At 52.4% G+C, this 21,289-nt stretch overlaps 3 protein-coding genes across 4 annotated transcripts; 2 read left to right on the top strand and 1 right to left on the bottom strand.

The window, feature by feature from the left end:
* The first annotated feature begins 580 nt into the window (after positions 1–580).
* hsdl2 (hydroxysteroid dehydrogenase like 2) lies at positions 581–8,086 on the top strand. Of its 2 annotated transcripts, XM_033975948.2 has the most exons (12): positions 622–716; positions 1,336–1,499; positions 1,708–1,806; positions 1,914–2,028; positions 2,905–3,011; positions 4,751–4,849; positions 5,507–5,701; positions 5,899–5,970; positions 6,427–6,570; positions 6,635–6,763; positions 7,667–7,806; positions 7,843–8,045. In XM_033975948.2, exons 1-11 carry the CDS (start codon positions 700–702, stop codon positions 7,780–7,782), a joined length of 1,257 nt encoding a protein of 418 aa, XP_033831839.1. In that variant the 5' UTR covers positions 622–699; the 3' UTR covers positions 7,783–7,806; positions 7,843–8,045. The 2 variants fall into 2 exon arrangements, with proteins under 2 accessions (XP_033831838.1, XP_033831839.1); XM_033975947.2 differs by having other exon boundaries at positions 581–716; positions 7,667–8,086.
* Positions 8,087–8,234: 148 nt separating this feature from the next.
* Positions 8,235–9,561, bottom strand: atp6v1g1 (ATPase H+ transporting V1 subunit G1). Its single transcript, XM_033975952.2, has 3 exons — positions 9,383–9,561; positions 8,841–8,941; positions 8,235–8,744 (listed from the first exon to the last, which is right to left on the bottom strand). Exons 1-3 carry the CDS (start codon positions 9,462–9,464, stop codon positions 8,571–8,573), a joined length of 357 nt encoding a protein of 118 aa, XP_033831843.1. The 5' UTR covers positions 9,465–9,561; the 3' UTR covers positions 8,235–8,570.
* Positions 9,562–9,762: 201 nt separating this feature from the next.
* wdr36 (WD repeat domain 36) lies at positions 9,763–20,428 on the top strand. Its single transcript, XM_033975946.2, has 21 exons — positions 9,763–10,024; positions 10,380–10,407; positions 10,499–10,599; positions 11,979–12,096; positions 12,377–12,509; positions 12,979–13,033; positions 13,634–13,766; positions 13,858–14,148; positions 14,218–14,283; positions 14,428–14,517; positions 14,926–15,068; positions 15,147–15,264; positions 16,005–16,170; positions 16,701–16,809; positions 17,659–17,738; positions 17,976–18,083; positions 18,425–18,653; positions 19,022–19,141; positions 19,541–19,622; positions 20,013–20,182; positions 20,248–20,428. The coding sequence occupies exons 1-21, from the start codon at positions 9,875–9,877 to the stop codon at positions 20,395–20,397; spliced, it is 2,640 nt and encodes an 879-aa protein (XP_033831837.1). The 5' UTR covers positions 9,763–9,874; the 3' UTR covers positions 20,398–20,428.
* The last annotated feature ends 861 nt before the right edge of the window (positions 20,429–21,289 follow it).

Below are 21,289 nucleotides of genomic sequence, written 5' to 3'. Positions count from 1 at the left end.
AAATGAACATATACAGAGTATTTATACATAAATGAACACATACAGAGTATTTATACATAAATGAACATATACAGAGTATTTATACATAAATGAACATATACAGAGTATTTATACATAAATGAACATATACAGAGTATTTATACATAAATGAACATATACAGAGTATTAGAGTAAAAACTGTTTTTTTCTGGTATTTCCAAATCTGTTGAAATTCAACTTAAGTGAATTATGATGTTCACTGTTTTAGGTAGAAATATGACAAATATCTGACCCTGACAAACCTCCGACCTGCAGCTGAGTGAGTTCAGTTTAAACTCCACCTTCACTAGAATCATCTGGATCATTTCAGTCCTGGAGGTGTCTCTTATCTCGACTGAACTAAAGGTAAAAGGAGTTAACGTGAAAACACTTGATGACATCACAAGGTGGAACAGAGCATTTTGAGCTTTGGAGATGTAACAGACTAATAATAATAATAATAATAATAATAATAATAATAATAATAATATATTTTATGTTTTATATCAAATTAAGTGGTTGTCGGATCATTTCTGTGTTTTTCTTCTGTTCCTCCGCTCCGGCAGAGGGCGCTGCTCCTCGGCCGCTCTTCCTGTTGTTTGTGTTGAAAGGCCCCGAGTTTGACCTGACACCGACCTGCTCCAGAACCCGAACCAGACCAGACCGGACCCGGGAGGCGCCATGCTGCAGAACACAGGGTGAGACACGAGATCATCAGTGTGCGTGGAGGTGCGGGGAGGTGCGGGGAGGTGCGGGGAGGTGCGGGGAGGTGCGGGGAGGTGCGGACACGGGCGGGGGACGGAGAGAGTTTGGTCCAGTTTGAGGGACTCCGTGAAACACGCCTCAAAATGTCCAAGCCGAACGAAAGTCCGAGTCTCCGCGGGTCAGGACCGGTACCGGCCCGGGCCCGGGTCCATCTCAAACCCGCGAGAATCAAGAGTTTATGTAAAAACCGCGGGATTCTCTACGGAGTCACGTGTCACCTGTAAATCAGGGCAAAGGTCAAAGTCCAAGCTGCCCTCCCCGACAGGTGACTCCTGACAGACAGACAGGTGACTCCTGACAGACAGACAGGTGACTCCTGACAGACAGACAGGTGACTCCTGACAGACAGACAGGTGACTCCTGACAGACAGGTTGTGATTCTTTTTTATTCTATAAAACATTTGAAGTACCTTATGTATGAATTGTGTTGTATAAATAAACTTACCTTATATTTGTGTGTATTTGTGTATTTGAGTGTGTACTTATATTTGTGTACTTGTTTGTGTTGAGGTTGTGTATTTGTTCTCAGATACGTGTGTGTACATTTTGTAGTAAACTGGCGGGTTGTACTCTGTTCATCACGGGGGCGAGTCGAGGCATCGGTAAAGCCATCGCCCTGAAGGCGGCGAGAGACGGCGCCAACGTCGTCATCGCCGCCAAAACCGCTGACCCCCACCCCAAACTGCCCGGAACCATCTACACCGCAGCTCAAGAGGGTACGTCTACTACTACTACTGCTACTACTACTGCTACTGCTACTACTACTGCTACTACTACTGCTACTACTACTACTACTACTGCTACTATGCTGTGTTTGACTGACAGGGGGCGGGGCTTAATGCTGTGTTTGACTGACAGGGGGCGGGGCTTAATGCTGTGTTTGACTGACAGGGGGCGGGGCTTAATGCTGTGTTTGATTGACAGTGGAGGCGGCGGGGGGGAAGGCCCTCCCCTGTGTCGTCGACATCAGAGACGAGCAACAGATCGGAGACGCCGTCAAGAAGGCTGTGGACACGTTTGGAGGTACAAGAAAGAACCGGGACTGAACCGGGACTAAACCGGGACATCTCATGAGTGCTCAGCGCTGTTCTGCCCGGTAACAGTGACCTCATGTCTCTGATTGGCTGCAGGGATTGACATCCTGGTGAATAACGCCAGCGCCATCAGTTTAACGGGGACTTTGGACACGCCCACTAAGAAGGTCGACCTGATGCTCGGGATCAATCTGCGCGGGACCTACCTCACGTGAGATACTGCAGATACTACTACTGCTACTGCTTCTAGTAATACTTACACTACTACTACTACTACCACTACTAATACCACTACTAATACCACTACTAATACCACTACTACTACCACTACTACTACTACTACCACTACTAATACCACTACTAATACCACTACTACTACCACTACTACTACCACTACTATTACCACTACTACTACCACTACTACTACTACTACCACTACTAATACCACTACTAATACCACTACTACTACCACTACTACTACCACTACTATTACCACTACTACTACTACTACCACTACTACTACCACTAATACTACATTCCTGCTGCTGCTGTGCAGTGTTTAAATCGTCTCCAGACTTATTCTAAGTGTTGTGCGTCAGGTCGTGTTCTTTAGCGTCGTGTTGGGGCATGTTCCTCATTCGCTAACATTAGTATTTTCACTATGGTCATTCCGTGTGCTGCCAGCAGATGGAGCCCTGCATGTTCCAGTGAGTGGCATTAACCTGGTCCATCACAGAGATGATGTGAAAAATGTATTGTGACTGAGCAGGGCTAGTCCTGGTTCAGTCCTGGTTCAGTCCTGGTTCAGTCCTGGTTCAGTCCTGGTTCAGTCCTGGTTCAGTCCTGGTTCAGTCCTGGTTTAGTCCTGGTTCAGTCCTGGTTCAGTCCTGGTTTAGTCCTGGTTTAGTCCTGGTTTAGTCCTGGTTCAGTCCTGGTTCAGTCCTGGTTCAGTCCTGGTTTAGTCCTGGTTTAGTCCTGGTTTAGTCCTGGTTTAGTCCTGGTTTAGTCCTGGTTTAGTCCTGGTTCAGTCCTGGTTTAGTCCTGGTCTCTGGTCCTAATCCTGGTCTTAGTCCTGTCTCTGTCTCAGGTCCAAGCTGGTTCTTCCTCACCTGTTGAAGTCTCGTGGTTCTCCTCACATCCTGAACCTGTCTCCTCCTCTGAACCTCAACCCAGTGTGGTTTAAGAACCACACAGGTGAGTCACTGCCTGCTCCTCTCTGCTCCTGTCTCCTCCTCTCTGCTCCTGTCTCCTCCTCTCTCCTCCTCTCTGCTCCTTTCTCCTCCTCTCTGCTCCTTTCTCCTCCTCTCTGCTCCTGTCTCCTCCTCTCTGCTCCTGTCTCCTCCTCTCTGCTCCTGTCTCCTCCTCTCTGCTCCTGTCTCCTCCTCTCTGCTCCTGTCTCCTCCTCTCTGCTCCTGTCTCCTCCTCTCTGCTCCTGTCTCCTCCTCTCTGCTCCTCTGCTCCTGTCTCCTCCTCTCTGCTCCTGTCTCCTCCTCTCTGCTCCTGTCTCCTCCTCTCTGCTCCTGTCTCCTCCTCTCTGCTCCTCTGCTCCTGTCTCCTCCTCTGCTCTTTCTCCTCCTCTCTCTCCTGTCTCCTCCTCATCTGCTCCTGTCTCCTCCTCTCTGCTCCTGTCTCCTCCTCTCTGCTCCTGTCTCCTCCCTCTGCTCTGTCCTCCTCCTCGCTGCTCCTTTCTCCTCCTCGTCTCCCTGTCTCCTCCTCTCTGCTCCTGTCCTCCTCCTCTCTGCTCCTGTCTCCTACTCTCTGCTCCTCTGCTCTGTTTAAGTAAATTATTTTCCAGAGATGCACCGATCCCAGTTCCTCACGTTCCTCTGTTCCTCACGTTCCTCTGTTCCTCACGTTCCTCTCGTTCCTCTGTTCCTCACGTCCCTCTGTTCCTCACGTTCCTCTGTTCCTCTCGTTCCTCTGTTCCTCACGTTCCTCTGTTCCTCACGTCCCTCTGTTCCTCTCGTTCCTCACGTCCCTCTGTTCCTCTCGTTCCTCACGTCCCTCTGTTCCTCTCGTTCCTCACGTCCCTCTGTTCCTCTCGTTCCTCACGTCCCTCTGTTTCCTCTCGTTCCTCACGTCCCTCTGTTCCTCTCGTTCCTCACGTCCCTCTGTTCCTCACGTCCCTCTGTTCCTCACGTTCCTCTGGTCCCTCTGTTCCTCACGTCCCTCTGTTCCTCACGTCCCTCTGTTCCTCACGTCCCTCTGTTCCTCACGTCCCTCTGTTCCTCACGTTCCTCTCGTTCCTCTGTTCCTCACGTTCCTCTGTTCCTCACGTCCCTCTGTTCCTCTCGTTCCTCACGTCCCTCTGTTCCTCTCGTTCCTCTGTTCCTCACGTTCCTCACGTTCCTCACGTCCCTCTGGTCCCTCTGTTCCTCACGTCCCTCTGTTCCTCACGTCCCTCTGTTCCTCACGTCCCTCTGTTCCTCACGTTCCTCACGTCCCTCTGGTCCCTCTGTTCCTCACGTCCCTCTGGTCCCTCTGTTCCTCACGTCCCTCTGTTCCTCACGTCCCTCTGTTCCTCACGTCCCTCTGTTCCTCACGTTCCTCTCGTTCCTCTGTTCCTCACGTTCCTCTGTTCCTCACGTTCCTCTCGTTCCTCACGTTCCTCTGTTCCTCACGTCCCTCTGTTCCTCTCGTTCCTCACGTCCCTCTGTTCCTCACGTCCCTCTGTTCCTCACGTCCCTCTGTTCCTCACGTCCCTCTGTTCCTCACGTTCCTCTCGTTCCTCTGTTCCTCACGTTCCTCTGTTCCTCACGTTCCTCTGTTCCTCACGTCCCTCTGTTCCTCACGTTCCTCTGTTCCTCTCGTTCCTCTGTTCCTCACGTCCCTCTGTTCCTCACGTCCCTCTGTTCCTCACGTTCCTCACGTTCCTCTGTTCCTCACGTTCCTCTGTTCCTCACGTTCCTCTGTTCCTCTGTTCTCTTGTGCAGCGTACACCATGGCCAAGTACGGCATGTCCATGTGCGTCCTGGGGATGGCCGAAGAGTTCAGAGGTCAGATCGCTGTCAATGCACTGTGGCCCCGAACAGGTAAGACCTCCTGTAGACCGGGCTATGATCCTCCTGTAGACCGGCTATGATCCTCCTGTAGACCGGCTATGATCCTCCTGTAGACCGGTTATGATCCTCCTGTAGACCGGCTATGATCCTCCTGTAGACCGGTTATGATCCTCCTGTAGACCGGCTATGATCCTCCTGTAGACCGGCTATGATCCTCCTGTAGACCGGCTATGATCCTCCTGTAGACCGGTTATGATCCTCCTGTAGACCGGCTATGATCCTCCTGTAGACCGGTTATGATCCTCCTGTAGACCGGCTATGATCCTCCTGTAGACCGGCTATGATCCTCCTGTAGACCGGCTATGATCCTCCTGTAGACCGGTTATGATCCTCCTGTAGACCGGCTATGATCCTCCTGTAGACCGGTTATGATCCTCCGGCTAAATGGGGGACTACACTGGGACTAAATTTGGGACCAAACCAAGACCAGACTGGGCTCAAACCAGGACCTTGCTGCTCGGATCTTTCTCTAAACCTGACCTGGTCTCTGGTCTGGTCTCTGGTCTCTGGTCTCTGGTCTCTGGTCTCTGGTCTCTGGTCTGGTCTCTGGTCTCTGGTCTCTGGTCTGGTCTCTGGTCTCTGGTCTGGTCTGGTCTCTGGTCCTGACCCGGTCTTGTGTCTTCATAGCGATCCAGACAGCGGCTATGGACATGCTTGGCGGGGAGGGCGTGGCCAAGCAGTGCCGTACGGCGGACATCATGGCTGACGCCGCGTACGCCGTCCTCACCAAACCCAAAGAATACACCGGAAACTTCCTCATCGATGAAGACGTCCTGAGGAGCGAGGGCGTGCGCAACTTTGACCACTACGCAGTGCAGCCGGGTACGCCAGATGCCCTCCCACCCTCCTGTATCTATATGTGATTGGCTGTCATGTCTCGTGTGATTGGTCACTGTTGTGTCTTACTCTGCTGTGATTGGTCACTGTTGTGTCTTACTCTGCTGTGATTGGTCACTGTTGTGTCTTACTCTGCTGTGATTGGTCACTGTTGTGTCTTACTCTGCTGTGATTGGCTCCAGGGCATCCTCTTCTCCCAGACTTCTTCTTGGATGAAACTCCAGAGTCACTGGTGCAGAAAATGGAGGAACATGGTAAGGACTACAAACCCCACCTTTTTGAACTACAAAGTTCCCTCACATGCAGCAAGCATGTACTCGGGTGTACTCAGGTGTAGTCGGGTGTACTCAGGTGTAGTTGGGTGTAGTCGGGTATATTCAGGTGTACTCGGGTGTACTCAGGTGTAGTCGGGTGTACTCAGGTGTAGTCGGGTGTACTCAGGTGTAGTCGGGTGTACTCGGGTATAGTTGGGTGTAGTCGGGTATATTCGGGTGTACTCAGGTATATTCGGGTGTACTCAGGTGTAGTCGGGTGTACTCAGGTATAGTTGGGTGTAGTCGGGTGTACTCAGGTATATTCGGGTGTAGTCGGGTGTACTCGGATGTACTCAGGTGTAGTCGGGTATATTCAGGTGTAGTCGGGTGTACTCAGGTATATTCAGGTGTAGTCAGGTGTACTCAGGTCTGCTAAGGAGTGTGTCTCTGTTCCAGGGGCCACACCCGCCTTCAAACCGCCCTCTCAAGCCCCGCCCACCTCCTCTGGACCAATCGAAAGCACCTTCGATGTCATCAGAGCGTCCATCAACGAAGACGTGGTCAAGTCCACACAAGGACTGTACCGCTTCGACCTCACAGGTGAGAACTTGACCGGGACGGGGCCGGTACCTGGACCCGGTGTAAATCTGTCTGTGGCGTTCAGGGCAGCACGGTGGCGTCTGGTTCTTGGACCTGAAGTCTGGGTCGGGGAGCGCCGGTGCGGGAGAGCCGGCGAGTAAAGCGGATGTCGTCATGACGATGGACTCTGCCGACTTCACCAAAATGTTCTCAGGTGAGGCTTTACCTGAGGGTGGGGTCAGGGGTGGGCGGCTGAAGCCCACTCTGATGTGTGTGTGTGTGTGTGTGTATTGACGTGTGTGTGTTTCAGGGCGGCTGAAGCCCACTCTGGCGTGTGTGTGTGTATTGACGTGTGTGTGTTTCAGGGCGGCTGAAGCCCACTCTGGCGTGTGTGTGTATTGACGTGTGTGTGTATTGACGTGTGTGTGTTTCAGGGCGGCTGAAGCCCACTCTGGCGTGTGTGTGTGTGTGTGTGTATTGACATGTGGGGGTGTGTGTGTGTATTGACGTGTGTGTGTTTCAGGGTGGCTGAAGCCCACTCTGATGTGTGTGTGTGTGTGTGTATTGACGTGTGTGTGTATTGACGTGTGTGTGTTTCAGGGCGGCTGAAGCCCACTCTGGCGTGTGTGTGTATTGACGTGTGTGTGTGTGTATTGACGTGTGTGTGTTTCAGGGCGGCTGAAGCCCACTCTGATGTGTGTGTGTGTGTGTGTATTGACGTGTGTGTGTGTATTGACGTGTGTGTGTGTATTGACGTGTGTGTGTATTGACGTGTGTGTGTTTCAGGGCGGCTGAAGCCCACTCTGGCATGTGTGTGTGTGTGTCTATTGACGTGTGTGTGTATTGATGTGTGTGTGTGTGTGTGTGTGTGTGTGTATTGGTGTGTGTGTGTGTGTGTGTATTGACGTGTGTGTGTGTGTGTGTATTGACGTGTGTGTGTATTGACGTGTGTGTGTTTCAGGGCGGCTGAAGCCCACTCTGATGTGTGTGTGTGTGTGTGTATTGACGTGTGTGTGTATTGACGTGTGTGTGTTTCAGGGCGGCTGAAGCCCACTCTGATGTGTGTGTGTGTGTGTCTATTGACGTGTGTGTGTGTATTGACGTGTGTGTGTTTCAGGGCGGCTGAAGCCCACTCTGGCGTTCATGTCGGGGAAGCTGAAGATCAAAGGAGACATGACGTTGGCCATAAAACTGGAGAAGCTCATGACCAGGATGAACCAGGCCAAGCTGTGACGCCCCCAAACCAGAGGGCGAGAGGTTCAGACCCCACGCCCCCAAACCAGAGGGCGAGAGGTTCAGACCCCACGCCCCCAAACCACAGGGCGTCAGGTTCTGCACCACTTTGCTCCAGTTTCTAATGTCCTAAATGTTTTTACTGGAACGCACACATAACCCCGCCCACTAACAGCAGACCACGCCCCTCAGGTGTGGACGGGTGACCAGGCCCCGCCCCTCTGCCTTTGACCCTTCGAGGCCTTAACTCTGATCTGTCAAACTGTTTTTACTGAAATGAGAATAAATCACTGTTTGTACTGGACCTGTGCTTTCATTCAAAATGTGTCAGATGCCCTCCCTCCTTGTGGGGTCAGACGGAGGGTGGGGTCAGATGGGGGGGTCAGACGGAGGGGGGGTCAGATTCTAGATTATCTGCAGATGTAAAAAATGTATCAGATTTGAACAATTCTTGAAAAGTTTTGATTTTTTTATTTGTACATTTAATCCTCGGTCACATGCTCACAATACTCACTCCTGATTGGTCACAATACTCACTCCTGATTGGTCACAATACTCACTCCTGATTGGTCACAATACTCACTCCTGATTGGTCAAGAGCCTCACCACAAAGACAATATTTATAAATAAAACAAAAAGACAATTTATTTTCACAAAACACAAATAGAACTTTGTACCAGAAACACCACATATGAAGAGAACCGGACTTCAGCCGGACCGGGGCGTTTAGGTCCCGGGGTCGGTCCCGGGGTCGGTCCCGGGGTCGGTCCCCGTGTCGGTCCCCGTGTCTAACCCTGGACCCTGTAGTTGGCGTGGAACTCGGGCTGGATGTCGCACACTCTCTTCAGGAGCTCATTCAGGACGGCGTCCTTGTTTCCTTTGAAGCTGGCGTGGATCCGGTTCATCCGCTCGACCGTGTCCCGGTCGACCTCCACCGCACTGTTACCATGGGAACCCAGAGCCTACAACACGAAACAACAATCAGAGGAGCCAGAGGGAGCCAGAGGAGTATTGGTATTCATAGTAGTAGTACTGGCAGTAGTAGTACTAGTACTCACCGCGGCCTCTTTGGTCTTGAACTCCTTCTCTCTCTGGAGTCTGTACTGTTCGATCTCGGCCTGGGCTTCTTCTTTGGCCTGTTTCAGACGACGATTCTTACCTGAAAAACACAAAACAGCTTTTTAAACGTTTTAAATTTGACGTTGACGGAAACTCAACATCCCATGATCCTCTGGGGCGGCACGTGACTGCAGAGTGAACAGGCCCAAAGGCACAACAACAGAGTGAACAGGCCCAAAGGCACAACAACAGAGTGAACAGGCCCAAAGGCACAACAACAGAGTGAACAGGCCCAAAGGCACAACAACAGAGTGTCATTAATGTGGAATAAAACCGCTGTAGTGTCCCCGTGTCTCTGTCCCTCTTTCTCCAGGCCTGTGCTCATCTCGGGCCTCCCCTTGCCTCCTCTCCTCTCCTCTCTCCTCCCCGGGCCTCCTCTCTCCTCCCCGGGCCTCCTCTCTCCTCCCCGGGCCTCCTCTCTCCTCCCCGGGCCTCCTCTCTCCTCCCCGGGCCTCCTCTCTCCTCCCCGGGCCTCACTCACGTTTGCGGGCCTCTGCCACCTTCTCGGCCGCTCTCTTCTCCGCCTGCAGCAGCTGCTGGATGCCCTGGGACTGAGACGCCATCTTAGGATCGGGACAAACCGGGACAGAACCGTGTAACAGCGAAACGGAGAAGCAGCGACAGAAGGTCAGATCCTCCGCAGTCAGCTGACCTGCGTCACCGATCACGTGGGCCCCGATCACGTGGTCACGTTTTTAAGTTACCGATTTACTTTGAATATTTACGTCATGGACTTAGTATTTTATCATTCACACATTTATTTGAAGTAAAAACGTTAAATAAAAAAATATAAATTAGTTTGTTTTTTCCTGCTGTTTTTTCCGGAGCGGAACCTTCGTGCGTCGCTGTTTCCTCCGGACACTCTAGTCTCCGGTGCAGCTGCTGTTGTGGTCCCTCGTGCGCTCGTGCTCCCCGTGTTCGTGCCTCCTCCGTTAAACCCCGTTAAACCCGCGAGCTCCGTGACACCGGGGCCATGACGTCACGCGGCGGGAGCGCGCTCTTCTCCGGGTTCCGCGTGCTCGGGCTCTACTCCAACCACGTGCCGCACGCGCTCCGGTACCACCACAAGCACCGTGAGTTCTACGTGGTGACGTCAGTGGGAAAATGCTTCCACACGTACAATGTAAGACCCTCTGACCCTCTGCTCCTCTGACCCTCTGCTCCTCTGACCCTCTGCTCCTCTGACCCCCTGCTCCTCTGACCCTCTGCTCCTCTGACCCTCTGCTCCTCTGACCCTCTGCTCCTCTGACCCGCTGCTCCTCTGACCCCCTGCTCCTCTGACCCTCTGCTCCTCTGACCCTCTGCTCCTCTGACCCCCTGCTCCTCTGACCCCCTGCTCCTCTGACCCTCTGCTCCTCTGACCCTCTGCTCCTCTGACCCGCTGCTCCTCTGACCCTCTGCTCCTCTGACCCCCTGCTCCTCTGACCCCCTGCTCCTCTGACCTCTGACCCTCTGACCTGAGCTTGTGTCTGTTTCAGGTCAGTCGTCTGGGCATCGTCTCTGTCAGTGAGTATCAGACCAGAACTAAACCTGGACTAAACCAGGACTAGGCCTGTATCTAAAGCTCTGCTCTGTGATTGGTCGTCTCTGTTGCCAGGTAACAGTCTATCAGAGGACATCTCGTGTTTGGCGGCCGATCGAATGTTGGTGTTCGCCGCAGCGGGACGAACGATCAGCGCCTTCGCCAGGAACAAAGAGGTACTGCACTTGGAAGGCACAAAGCAACACCTGTCTGTTTACACGTCTGTTTACACCTGTCTGTTTACACCTGTCTGTTTACACCTGTCTGTTTACACCTGTCTCTGGTTGTGCACCTGTGTGTGAAACCCAAACACACATGCTCCTGTCTGAGTGAGGCGCAGACTACACAGACCATGATGCTTTGCTCTTAGTGCAGCGGTCGTAAAGCTCTGAGCTGTAGCCACAAACTGTATATATCTCTGCACATAGCTAACCTGCTAGCATACAGCGTTTATATAAATGAACATAGCTAACCTGCTAGCATACACTGTTAATATAAATGAACATAGCTAACATGCTAACTGCCTCGTTCCAAACAAGAAATGATCGTGGGAACTTACAACTTTTTATTTCACTATTGTGTCTGTAAATAAACACATGAACATTAATAACAGACACATCAGGTCCTTCTGTCCCCGAGGTCGCTCCTGTTACCGTTAGCAACAGGTTTGATTGACAGCGTTGCTAAGCTCCCGCTCTCTATCAAACCAGCCCTGCGGGTGGGAGGGGGCGTTACCTTCAGCAGCCTCTCTCCTGATTGGCTCTTTGGTTGCTGTACCTGCTCGAGCCTCGATGAGCTTCATTTGGAGCTGAAGCTGTGGGTGATGTCACACTTTACTCTTTGTGGAGCCTCCTGATCTCACACTGCCTCAGGTTTAAGACGAGCCACAGCTTTAGAGACTCCTCTGCTCCTCCTCTGCTTCTCCTGTATCTCCTCCTCTGTTCCTCCTCTGCTTCTCCTGTATCTCCTCCTCTGTTCCTCCTCTGCTTCTCCTGTATCTCCTCCTCTGTTCCTCTTCTGCTCCTCCTCTGTTCCTCTTCTGCTCCTCCTCTGTTCCTCCTCTGCTTCTCCTGTATCTCCTCCTCTGTTCCTCTTCTGCTCCTCCTCTGTTCCTCCTCTGCTTCTCCTGTATCTCCTCCTCTGTTCCTCCTCTGCTTCTCCTGTATCTCCTCCTCTGTTCCTCCTCTGTTCCTCTTCTGCTCCTCCTCTGCTCCTCCTCTGTTCCTCTTTGCTCCTCCTCTGTTCCTCCTCTGCTTCTCCTGTATCTCCTCCTCTGTTCCTCCTCTGCTTCTCCTGTATCTCCTCCTCTGCTCCTCCTCTGTTCCTCTTCTGCTCCTCCTCTGTTCCTCCTCTGCTTCTCCTGTATCTCCTCCTCTGTTCCTCCTCTGCTTCTCCTGTATCTCCTCCTCTGCTCCTCCTCTGTTCCTCTTCTGCTCCTCCTCTGTTCCTCCTCTGCTTCTCCTGTATCTCCTCCTCTGCTCCTCCTCTGCTCCTTGCTGTCCAGGCCTCCCCTGCGCCCCCTGCTGGTAGATGTTTTAAACAGATTTGTTTACAGGTGGTGCAGCGTTACCATGGACACGAACAGGAAGTGCATCTGTTACTTCCTCTGGGCGATCAGCTGGTGTCTGCTGATGTCAGCGGTGATGTCATCGTGTGGGACGTGCAGAGTGCCGGTGAGCTCCGCCCCCTGGTGGACAACAGAGGGAAACACGACACGAGTTTCATTTGGACGACTCCTCTAACCTCCCTGTCTCCTCCCTCTGTCTCCTCCCTCTGTCTCCTCCCCCTGTCTCCTCCCCCTGTCTCCTCCCCCTGTCTCCTCCCTCTGTCTCCTCCCCCTGTCTCCTCCCCCTGTCTCCTCCCCCTGTCTCCTCCCTCTGTCTCCTCCCCCTGTCTCCTCCCTCTGTCTCCTCCCTCTGTCTCCTCCCTCTGTCTTTGTCTCTGTCATTTCAGAGATTTACCAGCGGCTGCACTTTGACCCTGTGACCTTTGACCTGTCGGCCATGATGCACCCGAGCACCTACCTCAACAAAGTTCTGCTGGGCTCCAGACAGGGCCCCCTGCAGCTGTGGAACCTCAAGACCAGGTACAGGCCCGGGACAGGACCGGGACTGAGGAGGGACAGGGGCGGGACAGGACCAGGACAGGACCAGGGCGGGACAGGACCGGGACTGAGGCGGGACAGGACCGGGACTGAGGCGGGACAGGACCGGGACTGAGGCGGGACAGGACCGGGACTGAGGCGGGACAGGACCGGGACTGAGGCGGGGCAGGACCGGGACTGAGGCGGGACAGGACCGGGACTGAGGCGGGACAGGACCGGGACTGAGGAGGGACAGGACCGGGACTGAGGCGGGACAGGACCGGGACTGAGGAGGGACAGGGGCGGGACAGGACCAGGACCGGGACTGAGGCGGGACAGGACCGGGACTGAGGCGGGACAGGACCGGGACTGAGGAGGGACAGGGGCGGGGCAGGATCGGGACTGAGACGGGACTGGACCGAGACAAGACTGGGACTGGACCAGGACTAATGAAGGTCTCTTGTGTCCGCAGTAAGTTGCTGTTCTCGTTCTCTGGGTGGCGCTGTGGAGTCACGGTGTTGGAACAGGTTTGTTACTTTATGAGCAGCTCGTCTCTCCACAAACCTGACTCTCATTTGGTCTGGGTCTCACCTGCTTGTTTCCATGGAAATGTTCCTTTGGTTATAATGTTCCACAGTATGTCATAGAACGTGTCTGTCTCTATGCAGAATGTTCCAAAGTGCTGTTTTAACTTACCACCTACACCAGGGGTTCCCAAACTTTTATTATCGAGGGCCACATCTCAAAACATGTTTGAAGCAGACGGACCCAGTGATCAATGCAGCGCGGAGCTTTAAACGCGGGGCGGAGCTTTAAACGCGGGGCGGAGCTTTAAACGCAGCTGTGGCGGCGCCGCTGTGTGTTGAGGCTCCAAACACGTTCATTTTAGTCTGAGTCTCACTGATGTGAGGTTTGAGGTTATAGTGGGAGAAAAACTTTAATCTGCTGTTAAAAGTTCAGCAGGAGCTCGAGGGCCGATAAAAACTGGTCTGAGGGCCGCATTTGGCCCCCGAGCCTTAGTTTGGACACCCCTGACCTACACACTGTAGCTTTAAAGCCCCACTGTGGAACATTCCCTCACATTTGGGGTTTACACAGTTTTTTGTTAAAGTAACTCTGTTTCCCAGAGTCCCGCGGTGGATGTAGTGGGCGTCGGCACGGCAACAGGACGCATCATAATCCACAACATCCGATTGGACGAGACACTCATGAGCTTCACACAGGACTGGGGACCAATCACAGCGCTCGCCTTCAGGACAGGTGAGAGACAGACCAATCACGGCGCTCGCCTTCGGGACAGGTGAGAGACAGACCAATCCTGTATCAGGCTGTACAGTGTCGTCTCCTGTAGATGGCGCTCCCGTGCTGGCGTCCTGCTCGCCTCAGGGCCACATTGCATTCTGGGACCTCGAGCGACGACAGATGACATCACAGCTGAGCCACGCCCACCGTGGGGCTGTTGCCGGGGCGACGTTTGTGCACGGAGAACCAATGTTGGTCACGAATGGCGGTGACAATGCGCTGAGGGCGTGGCTAATGGAGGAGGGCGGGGCCAGACTCCTGCGCTGTCGCCACGGACACAGCGCTCCGCCCACCACCATCCGTCACCACGGCAACGACGGGAAGAACATCCTGAGTGCAGGTGAGGTCCTGGTTCAGTCCCGGGTCAGTCCCGGGTCAGTCCTGGTTTTAACCCCGTTCTCTGCTGCAGGTCTGGACGGGACTCTTCAGTCCTTCTCCACAGTCCACGAGCGCTTCAACAAAAACCTGGGTCACGGTCAGTTTCATACTTCAGTGATGTGGTCTAGTCCTGGTCTAGTCCTGGTCTAGTCCTGGTCTAGTCCTTGTCTAGTCCTGGTCTAGTCCTGGTTTAGTCCTGGTCTAGTCCTGGTTTGACTTTGGTGTGACTCTTGTTTTTCAGGTTCCATCAACAAAAAAAAAGAGAAAAAAAAGAAACACGGATTAAAACATGAAGAGCTGCGTCTGCCCCCGATCACCACATTCTGCTCTGGTCAGTACAGGCCGAGATTAGACTGTGTTTAGAGTGGGTTTAGTCCTGGTTTAGACCTGGTTTAGTCCTGGTTTAGTCCTGGTTTAGTCCTGCTTCAGTCTTGCTTCAGTCCTGGTTTGTTCCTGGTTCGGTCCTGGTTCGGTCCTGGTTCGGTCCTGGTTCAGTCCTGGTTCTGTCCTGGTTCGGTCCTGGTTCAGTCCTGGTTCAGTCCTGGTTTAGTCCTGGTTTAGTCCTGGTTTAGTCCTGGTTTAGTCCTGCTTCAGTCTTGCTTCAGTCTTGCTTCGGTCCTGGTTCGGTCCTGGTTTGTTCCTGGTTCGGTCCTGGTTCGGTCCTGGTTCGGTCCTGGTTCGGTCCTGGTTCGGTCCTGGTTCGGTCCTGGTTCAGTCCTGGTCTCTGGTCTTTCCTCAGCTCCCTGTCGTCAGTCGGACTGGGATTCTGTGGTGTCGTGTCATCGTGGGCGTGGCTCCGCCTCCACCTGGAACTACCAGCGCTGCACTGTGGGCAGCCACCACCTGAGGGCGCCAGACTGCGGACCGAGCAGTGAGGCCACGGTAACACGGGAGGGCATCTGACAGACAGAGAGGGCATCTGACACACAGGGACTCACTCTGACCTTCCTGTCCCTTCAGGCCGTGGACATCACTTCCTGTGGAAATTTTGCTGTGATTGGCTGGTCGTGTGGCGGTGTGGGCGTGTTTAACCTTCAGTCGGGTTTGCACCGCGGCTCCTTCAGAGAGGGCGAACGAGGTAACGCTGAGGCTAATGGATGAGAATAATGCTAATGCTAATGCATGGTTTAGACTAATACTAACGAACATGTCTGTTCCTGGAGAAAAGAATGAGAATACAGTCGGGCTGTTAGCATGACTGACGCAGATCCGGCGGGGTATAGCATGACTGGCGCAGATCCGGCGGGGTCTAGCATGACTGACGCAGATCCGGCGGGGTATAGCATGACTGACGCAGACCCGGCGTCGTCTAGTATGACTGACGCAGATCCGGCGGGGTATAGCATGACTGACGCAGATCCGGCGTCGTCTAGTATGACTGACGCAGATCCGGTGAGCACTACATCATGTGCTAAACTGATTCAATGGTCTTTCTCTTTTGTTATTTTTAATGATTTACCAAACAAAGTAAAAAAATTTAATGCTGATACGATCAGAAAATAAACACACATGAATCAGTGACGTGGTGGAGTCCAACTGGTCGTGGACGTGATTGGCTCTTTGGTTGCTATGATACTCGCGGCCAGAATATAGAACTCAGCTCCTGATTAGCCGCTGTACCTGCTAGCCTCGATGAGCTTCATTTGGAGCCGGACGCTCTGGTGATGTCACACTCACTCAGTCACTGGTCTATGGTCACTACAGGAGTCGGAGTCACTTTCACTGTCACACTGACCAGTCCTTACGCCCTCTGCTGGTGTTATGGTGCATTAGCCACACAGAGGCAATGGGATGATCTAATTGGTCATTTGTCTGCAGCACACGGCGGCGCGGTCAGGGGCGTGGCCACAGACCTCCTGAATCAGCTGACTGTCACCGTGGGCTCTGATTGGCTACTCAGGTTCTGGAGATTCAAATCAAAGAAACTAGAACATGAACTACAGCTCCCATCATCCCCCTCTGCACTGTGCTTGCACCGTGAGAGGTACGCCTGGGTTTAGTCCTGGTTTAGTCCTGGTTTAGTCCTGGTTTAGTCCTGGTTTAGTCCTGGTTTAGTCCTGGTTTAGACCTGGTTTAGACCTGGTTTAGTCCTGGTTCAGACCTGTTTAGACCTGTTTTTTTAGTCCTGTTTTAGTCCTGGTTTAATCCTGGTTTAGTCCCTGTTTTAGTCCTGGTTCAGACCTGGTTTAGTCCTGGTTTAGTCCCTCTTTTAGTTCTGGTTCAGACCTGGTTTAGTCCTGTTTTAGTCCTGGTTTAGTCCTGGTTCAGACCTGGTTTAGTCCTGGTTCAGACCTGGTTTAGACCTGGTTTAGTCCTGGTTCAGACCTGGTTCAGTCCTGGTTCAGACCTGGTTCAGTCCTGGTTTAGTCCTGGTTTAGTCCTGGTTTAGTCCTGGTTTAGACCTGGTTTAGTCCTGGTTCAGACCTGGTTCAGTCCTGGTTCAGACCTGGTTCAGTCCTGGTTTAGTCCTGTTTTAGTCCTGGTTTAGTCCTGGTTTTGTTGACCTTGTTGCAGTGGGATGCTGGCGTTGGTGTTGGATGATTTCTCGTTGTTAGTGGTCGACATGGAAACGAGACGCGTGGTTAGGAAGTTCAGCGGCCACAGCGGCAAAATCAACGACATGGTAAGTTTCAAAATAAAAGCTCTTTTACATAATCTCCCCTAACCCCGGCCTTTCTCCATAGCCCCGCCCTCTGTCCGTAGCCCACTTGGTGTGGTGGTTGTTGTGGTTGTTGTTGGTGTGGTTGTTGCGGTTGTTGTTGGTGTGGTTGCTGTTGTCGCGGTTGTTGTTGGTGTGGTTGTTGTTGCGGTTGTTGGTGTGGTTGTTGCGGTTGTTGTTGGTGTGGTTGTTGCGGTTGTTGTTGTTGCGGTTGTTGTTGGTGTGGTTGTTGCTGTTGTTGCGGTTGTTGTTGGTGTGGTTGTTGTTGGTGTGGTTGTTGCGGTTGTTGTGGTTGTTGTTGGTGTGGTTGTTGTTGTGGTTGTTGCGGTTGTTGTTGGTGTGGTTGTTGTTGCGGTTGTTGTTGCGGTTGTTGTTGGTGTGGTTGTTGCTGTTGTTGCGGTTGTTGTTGGTGTGGTTGTTGCGGTTGTTGTTGGTGTGGTTGTTGCTGTTGTTGCGGTTGTTGTTGGTGTTGTTGGTGTGGTTGTTGCGGTTGTTGTGGTTGTTGTTGGTGTGGTTGTTGCGGTTGTTGTGGTTGTTGTTGGTGTGGTTGTTGTTGGTGTGGTTGTTGCGGTTGTTGCGGTTGTTGTGGTTGTTGTTGGTGTGGTTGTTGCGGGTGTTGAAAAATAATAATAAAATGTGTTTATCTGGATATAAATATTCGTACGTGTTTGTGTCAGAGGCTGGAGCCTGGCCAAACGGTGTCGGTATCAAATATTGATATCGACAAATACGTGTTTGTATCGGCCGATACTGGAGCCGATATACGGCCCCGCCCCCTCCTGAATTATTTGTGTTGTGTTATTTGTGTCTCAGGCGTTCAGCCCAGACGGACGCTGGCTCGTCTCCGTCTCCATGGACTGCACCGTGCGCACCTGGGACCTGCCCTCTGGAAGGTCAGCCCCGCCCCCTCAGCACCTCAGACACGCCTCCACACCGCCTCAGACACGCCCCCTCAGCACCTCAGACACGCCCCCTCAGTACCTCAGACACTCAGAAGGGGGAGGAGGCTTAGCACAGAGAGCAAATGGAAGAGAGACTCAGAACCTCAGACTCAAAATGAAACTTATAAAACACGTGAACATGTTTTGGGTGAGTGTAGCTTTTTCAAAACGATGTTTGTCTGTTCACAGTCTGGTGGACTGCTTCCTGGCTGGGGCGGCGCCAGTGGGCGTGTCCCTGTCGCCAACTGGAGACTTCCTGGCGACGGCTCACGTGGACTCCCTCGGGGTGTTTCTATGGTAATGACCAATCACAGTGGAGGGCTAACCACTCTCCCAATGGCAGCGATGTTCCTGTGTTTAGAGCCGCTGTCACGTCACCACACGACACAAAACCAGAGCGTTCATGAGCGCGGCGGGTGACACGCGGCTGTAACCACGACGATAACAAACACAACGACAACACAACTGAATTTGGTCTTAAATGTGTTTGATTTGTGAAACGCTGTCCTCCTGTCACGCTGACACTTTCACGCTAGTTTACCAGTTGAAATTCTGACTCGAGTTGCGTTTATTCTCCTTTTTCTGAGTTTGTGATACTGATACCGATTCTGAGGCCTAACCCCGCCCCTCTCTGTCAGGACCAATCGCAGCCTGTGCGGCCCCGTCGGACTCCGCCCTCTGCCCTCAGACTTCCAGCCGTCCACTGAGGCGCTGCCGTGCGCACGCCCGGACGAGGAAGAGGAAGTGATGTTGTTGGAGGATGATGATGCGTTTGTGTCACGTGAGCAGTTGGGGGCGGAGCTCGTCACTCTGAGTCTGCTCCCGGAGTCGAGATGGAAGACGCTGCTGCAGCTGGACGCCATCAAGGTCAGACACACCCCTGACCTCTAACCCATGACCCCTTTGTCACACTCAAATATGAGTCACCTGCCCAATCTGCGTCAGTCATGCTAATCGTTAGCTTGTCTTTATTTTCATGATTTGACTCAGTTGGACTTTGTGTCGGTTAAACCTGAGTTCTGCTTCATTTAAGTCAAGTTTGTAAATAAAGTTTGAGTTTATTTAAATCTCGTCTGTGACACAAACATGAAACTTTAACCTCCGATCGGAGCCTCCATGTTTGTCTCATCTGTTTGCTCTGTTTCACCTGTTTCAGTCCCGGTTCAGTCCTGGTTAGTGAGTGCGTGTTGCCGTAGTGACGACAGAAGCCTTATTGTGAACGTGTTGTGTTTCAGAAGCGGAACAAGCCCACAGCGCCCCCTGCTGCACCAGCCGCCGCGCCCTTCTTTTTACCCACAATCCCCGGCCTCACGCCTCAGTTCAATGTTCCCATAGCAACGGACGCCGGCGCCCAGGTGATGCTCAGCATACGTCATCTGGTTTAGACCTGGTTTAGACTTGGTTTAGACTTGGTTTAGTCCTGGTTTAGACTGGGTTTAGTCCTGGTTTAGTCCTGGTTTAGTCCTGGTTTAGTCCTGGTTTAGTCCTGGTTCAGTCCTGGTTTAGTCCTGGTTCAGTCCTGGTTTAGTCCTGGTTTAGTCCAGGTTTAGACTCGATTTAGTCCTGGTTTCGTCCTTGTTTAGTCCTGGTTTAGACCTGGCTTAGTCCTGGTTTAGTCCTGGTTTAGTCCTGGTTTAGACTGGGTTTAGTCCTGGTTTAGTCCTGGTTTAGTCCTGGTTTGTGATGTCATACTTAAGACTTTAATGTACTGACTCTCAGCCAATCACGTGTCTCTCTCTGATCACATGATGCAGTCCAAGGTGGTGACCTGGGGCACTCTGGGTCAGAGGTCAGAGTTCAGCCGTGCACTGGAGGACGCCGCGAGGACTGGAGCTTGTGAGTGATGTCATAGTGATGTAATAATGATGTCAGAGTGACACTATTACATCACTACATCACTCTGACGTGTCAGAGTGATGTAGTGATGTCACAGTGATGTCATCGTGATGTCACATGGTCCATGGGCAGGACCGGATGTACGTAGCTGCTAAAGGCTAAACTCACGACATGCGCCGCTGAGCTCGCTCTGACTTCAGTGGGCGCCGCGTTCGGAGCCGGGACTCGTTTGAGTCCAGATGAGTGTTTAATGGTCAGACCCGTGTGACGCTGTTCAGAGCAGTGCCTCCAGTTAGCATCATCAGCGTGAGGACACTGAGTCTTTACTCCAGGGACACGTCCTCAGTTCATTACTTTTTTTTTTTCAAACACATTTCTCATTTGTTTTAGTCGCACTTCCTGTTTCGCTGCTGAAGGGAAGTGGGCCGTCTCTCGTCTCAATGGAGATTTCTGACCTGTCAGCTGAAGGGGGCGTGGCCTTCCTCCAGATGATTGACAGCATGCTGCAGAGTGGGCGGGACTTTGACCTGGCACACGGATACCTCGCCCTCTTCCTGAAGGTCAGCCAATCACAGCACAGGACCCGGCGTGTTTATCTTGTTTTAATGGTTTGTTCGTTCTCCAGACTCACCTGAGGACCGTATCACGTGACCCCGTCGCCATGGAGATGCTGCTCCGCCTCTCGACTCACCTGGAGCAGGTGTGGGCGGAGCTAAGAGTCTCCTTTGACCAATCCCTGTGTCTGCTGACGTTTGCGAAGAGCGCCCTGCTTTAGTTTTGTAATATTTGTGTTTAATAAAAGATGTGATACTGTCTCCAGTGTTTGACTTTAAACCACAACAACACGAGGTCCTGCGGCGGGAAAGGACGAACGGGGGACGAACGGGGGACGAACGGGGGACGAACGGGGGACGAACGGGGGACGAACGGGGGACGAACGGGGGACGAACGGGGGACGAACGGGGGACGAACGGGGGACGAACGGGGGACGAACGGGGGACGAACGGGGGACGAACGGGGGACGAACGGGGGACGAACGGGGGACGAACGGGGGACGAACGGGGGACGAACGGGGGACGAACGGGGGACGAACGGGGGACGGGAGATTAAAATACACTGTTCCTCATCAAAAACATTTAGAGGTTTAGATGTCATCCATGTTTGAGTAATACAGAGATCTCTCCTGGGCTCTATTCAAACCCTCCTTACAGTTAGCAGTACGAGTCTGTACGAGGCTCCGCCCACAGGCCTACATCACCCATGCGCTACACTTTTCCATCAATAAACAAAAACATGATACAAATACACTATGACATAACAAACCTGGTGTGATGTTTCATTAGTGCTCTGAAGGGGAGGGGCTTAGCACAGAGAGCAAAGAGGAGAGACTCAGAGCGACAAAAACAAAAGTGAAACTTATAAAACATGTTCATATGTTTTGGGAGAATATTTAATACTTTAATACCCCACAGGAGTAAATACCTCCTCTTTAATACCCCGCAGGAGTAAATACCTCCTCTTTAATACCCCGCAGGAGTAAATACCTCCTCTTTAATACCCCGCAGGAGTAAATACCTCCTCTTTAATACCCCGCAGGAGTAAATACCTCCTCTTTAATACCCCGCAGGAGTAAATACCTCCTCTTTAAAAGGACAAACTCAAATCCA

This window comes from Periophthalmus magnuspinnatus, chromosome 12 (genome assembly GCF_009829125.3).
Source record: "Periophthalmus magnuspinnatus isolate fPerMag1 chromosome 12, fPerMag1.2.pri, whole genome shotgun sequence".
Taxonomy (NCBI): Eukaryota; Metazoa; Chordata; class Actinopteri; order Gobiiformes; family Gobiidae; genus Periophthalmus; species Periophthalmus magnuspinnatus.
Note: the sequence above shows the minus strand (reverse complement) of the source record. Positions and strands in the feature narration are given on the sequence as shown.

What these genes read in the sequence shown, in the direction of transcription:
- hsdl2 (XM_033975947.2), top strand. An exon ending in CCACTACGCAGTGCAGCCGG is followed by an intron (nt 5,702 to 5,898) that starts GTACGCCAGATG and finishes GATTGGCTCCAG; the next exon opens with GGCATCCTCTTCTCCCAGAC. An exon ending in CTTCACCAAAATGTTCTCAG is followed by an intron (nt 6,764 to 7,666) that starts GTGAGGCTTTAC and finishes TGTGTGTTTCAG; the next exon opens with GGCGGCTGAAGCCCACTCTG.
- wdr36 (XM_033975946.2), top strand. Translation starts at nt 9,875, where the DNA reads ATGACGTCACGCGGCGGGAGCGCGCTCTTCTCCGGGTTCCGCGTGCTC. An exon ending in GATCACCACATTCTGCTCTG is followed by an intron (nt 14,518 to 14,925) that starts GTCAGTACAGGC and finishes GTCTTTCCTCAG; the next exon opens with CTCCCTGTCGTCAGTCGGAC. An exon ending in TGCAGCTGGACGCCATCAAG is followed by an intron (nt 18,654 to 19,021) that starts GTCAGACACACC and finishes GTTGTGTTTCAG; the next exon opens with AAGCGGAACAAGCCCACAGC.
- atp6v1g1 (XM_033975952.2), bottom strand. Translation starts at nt 9,464, where the DNA reads ATGGCGTCTCAGTCCCAGGGCATCCAGCAGCTGCTGCAGGCGGAGAAG. An exon ending in GGTGGCAGAGGCCCGCAAAC is followed by an intron (nt 8,942 to 9,382) that starts GTGAGTGAGGCC and finishes TGTGTTTTTCAG; the next exon opens with GTAAGAATCGTCGTCTGAAA. An exon ending in TCAAGACCAAAGAGGCCGCG is followed by an intron (nt 8,745 to 8,840) that starts GTGAGTACTAGT and finishes TTCGTGTTGTAG; the next exon opens with GCTCTGGGTTCCCATGGTAA.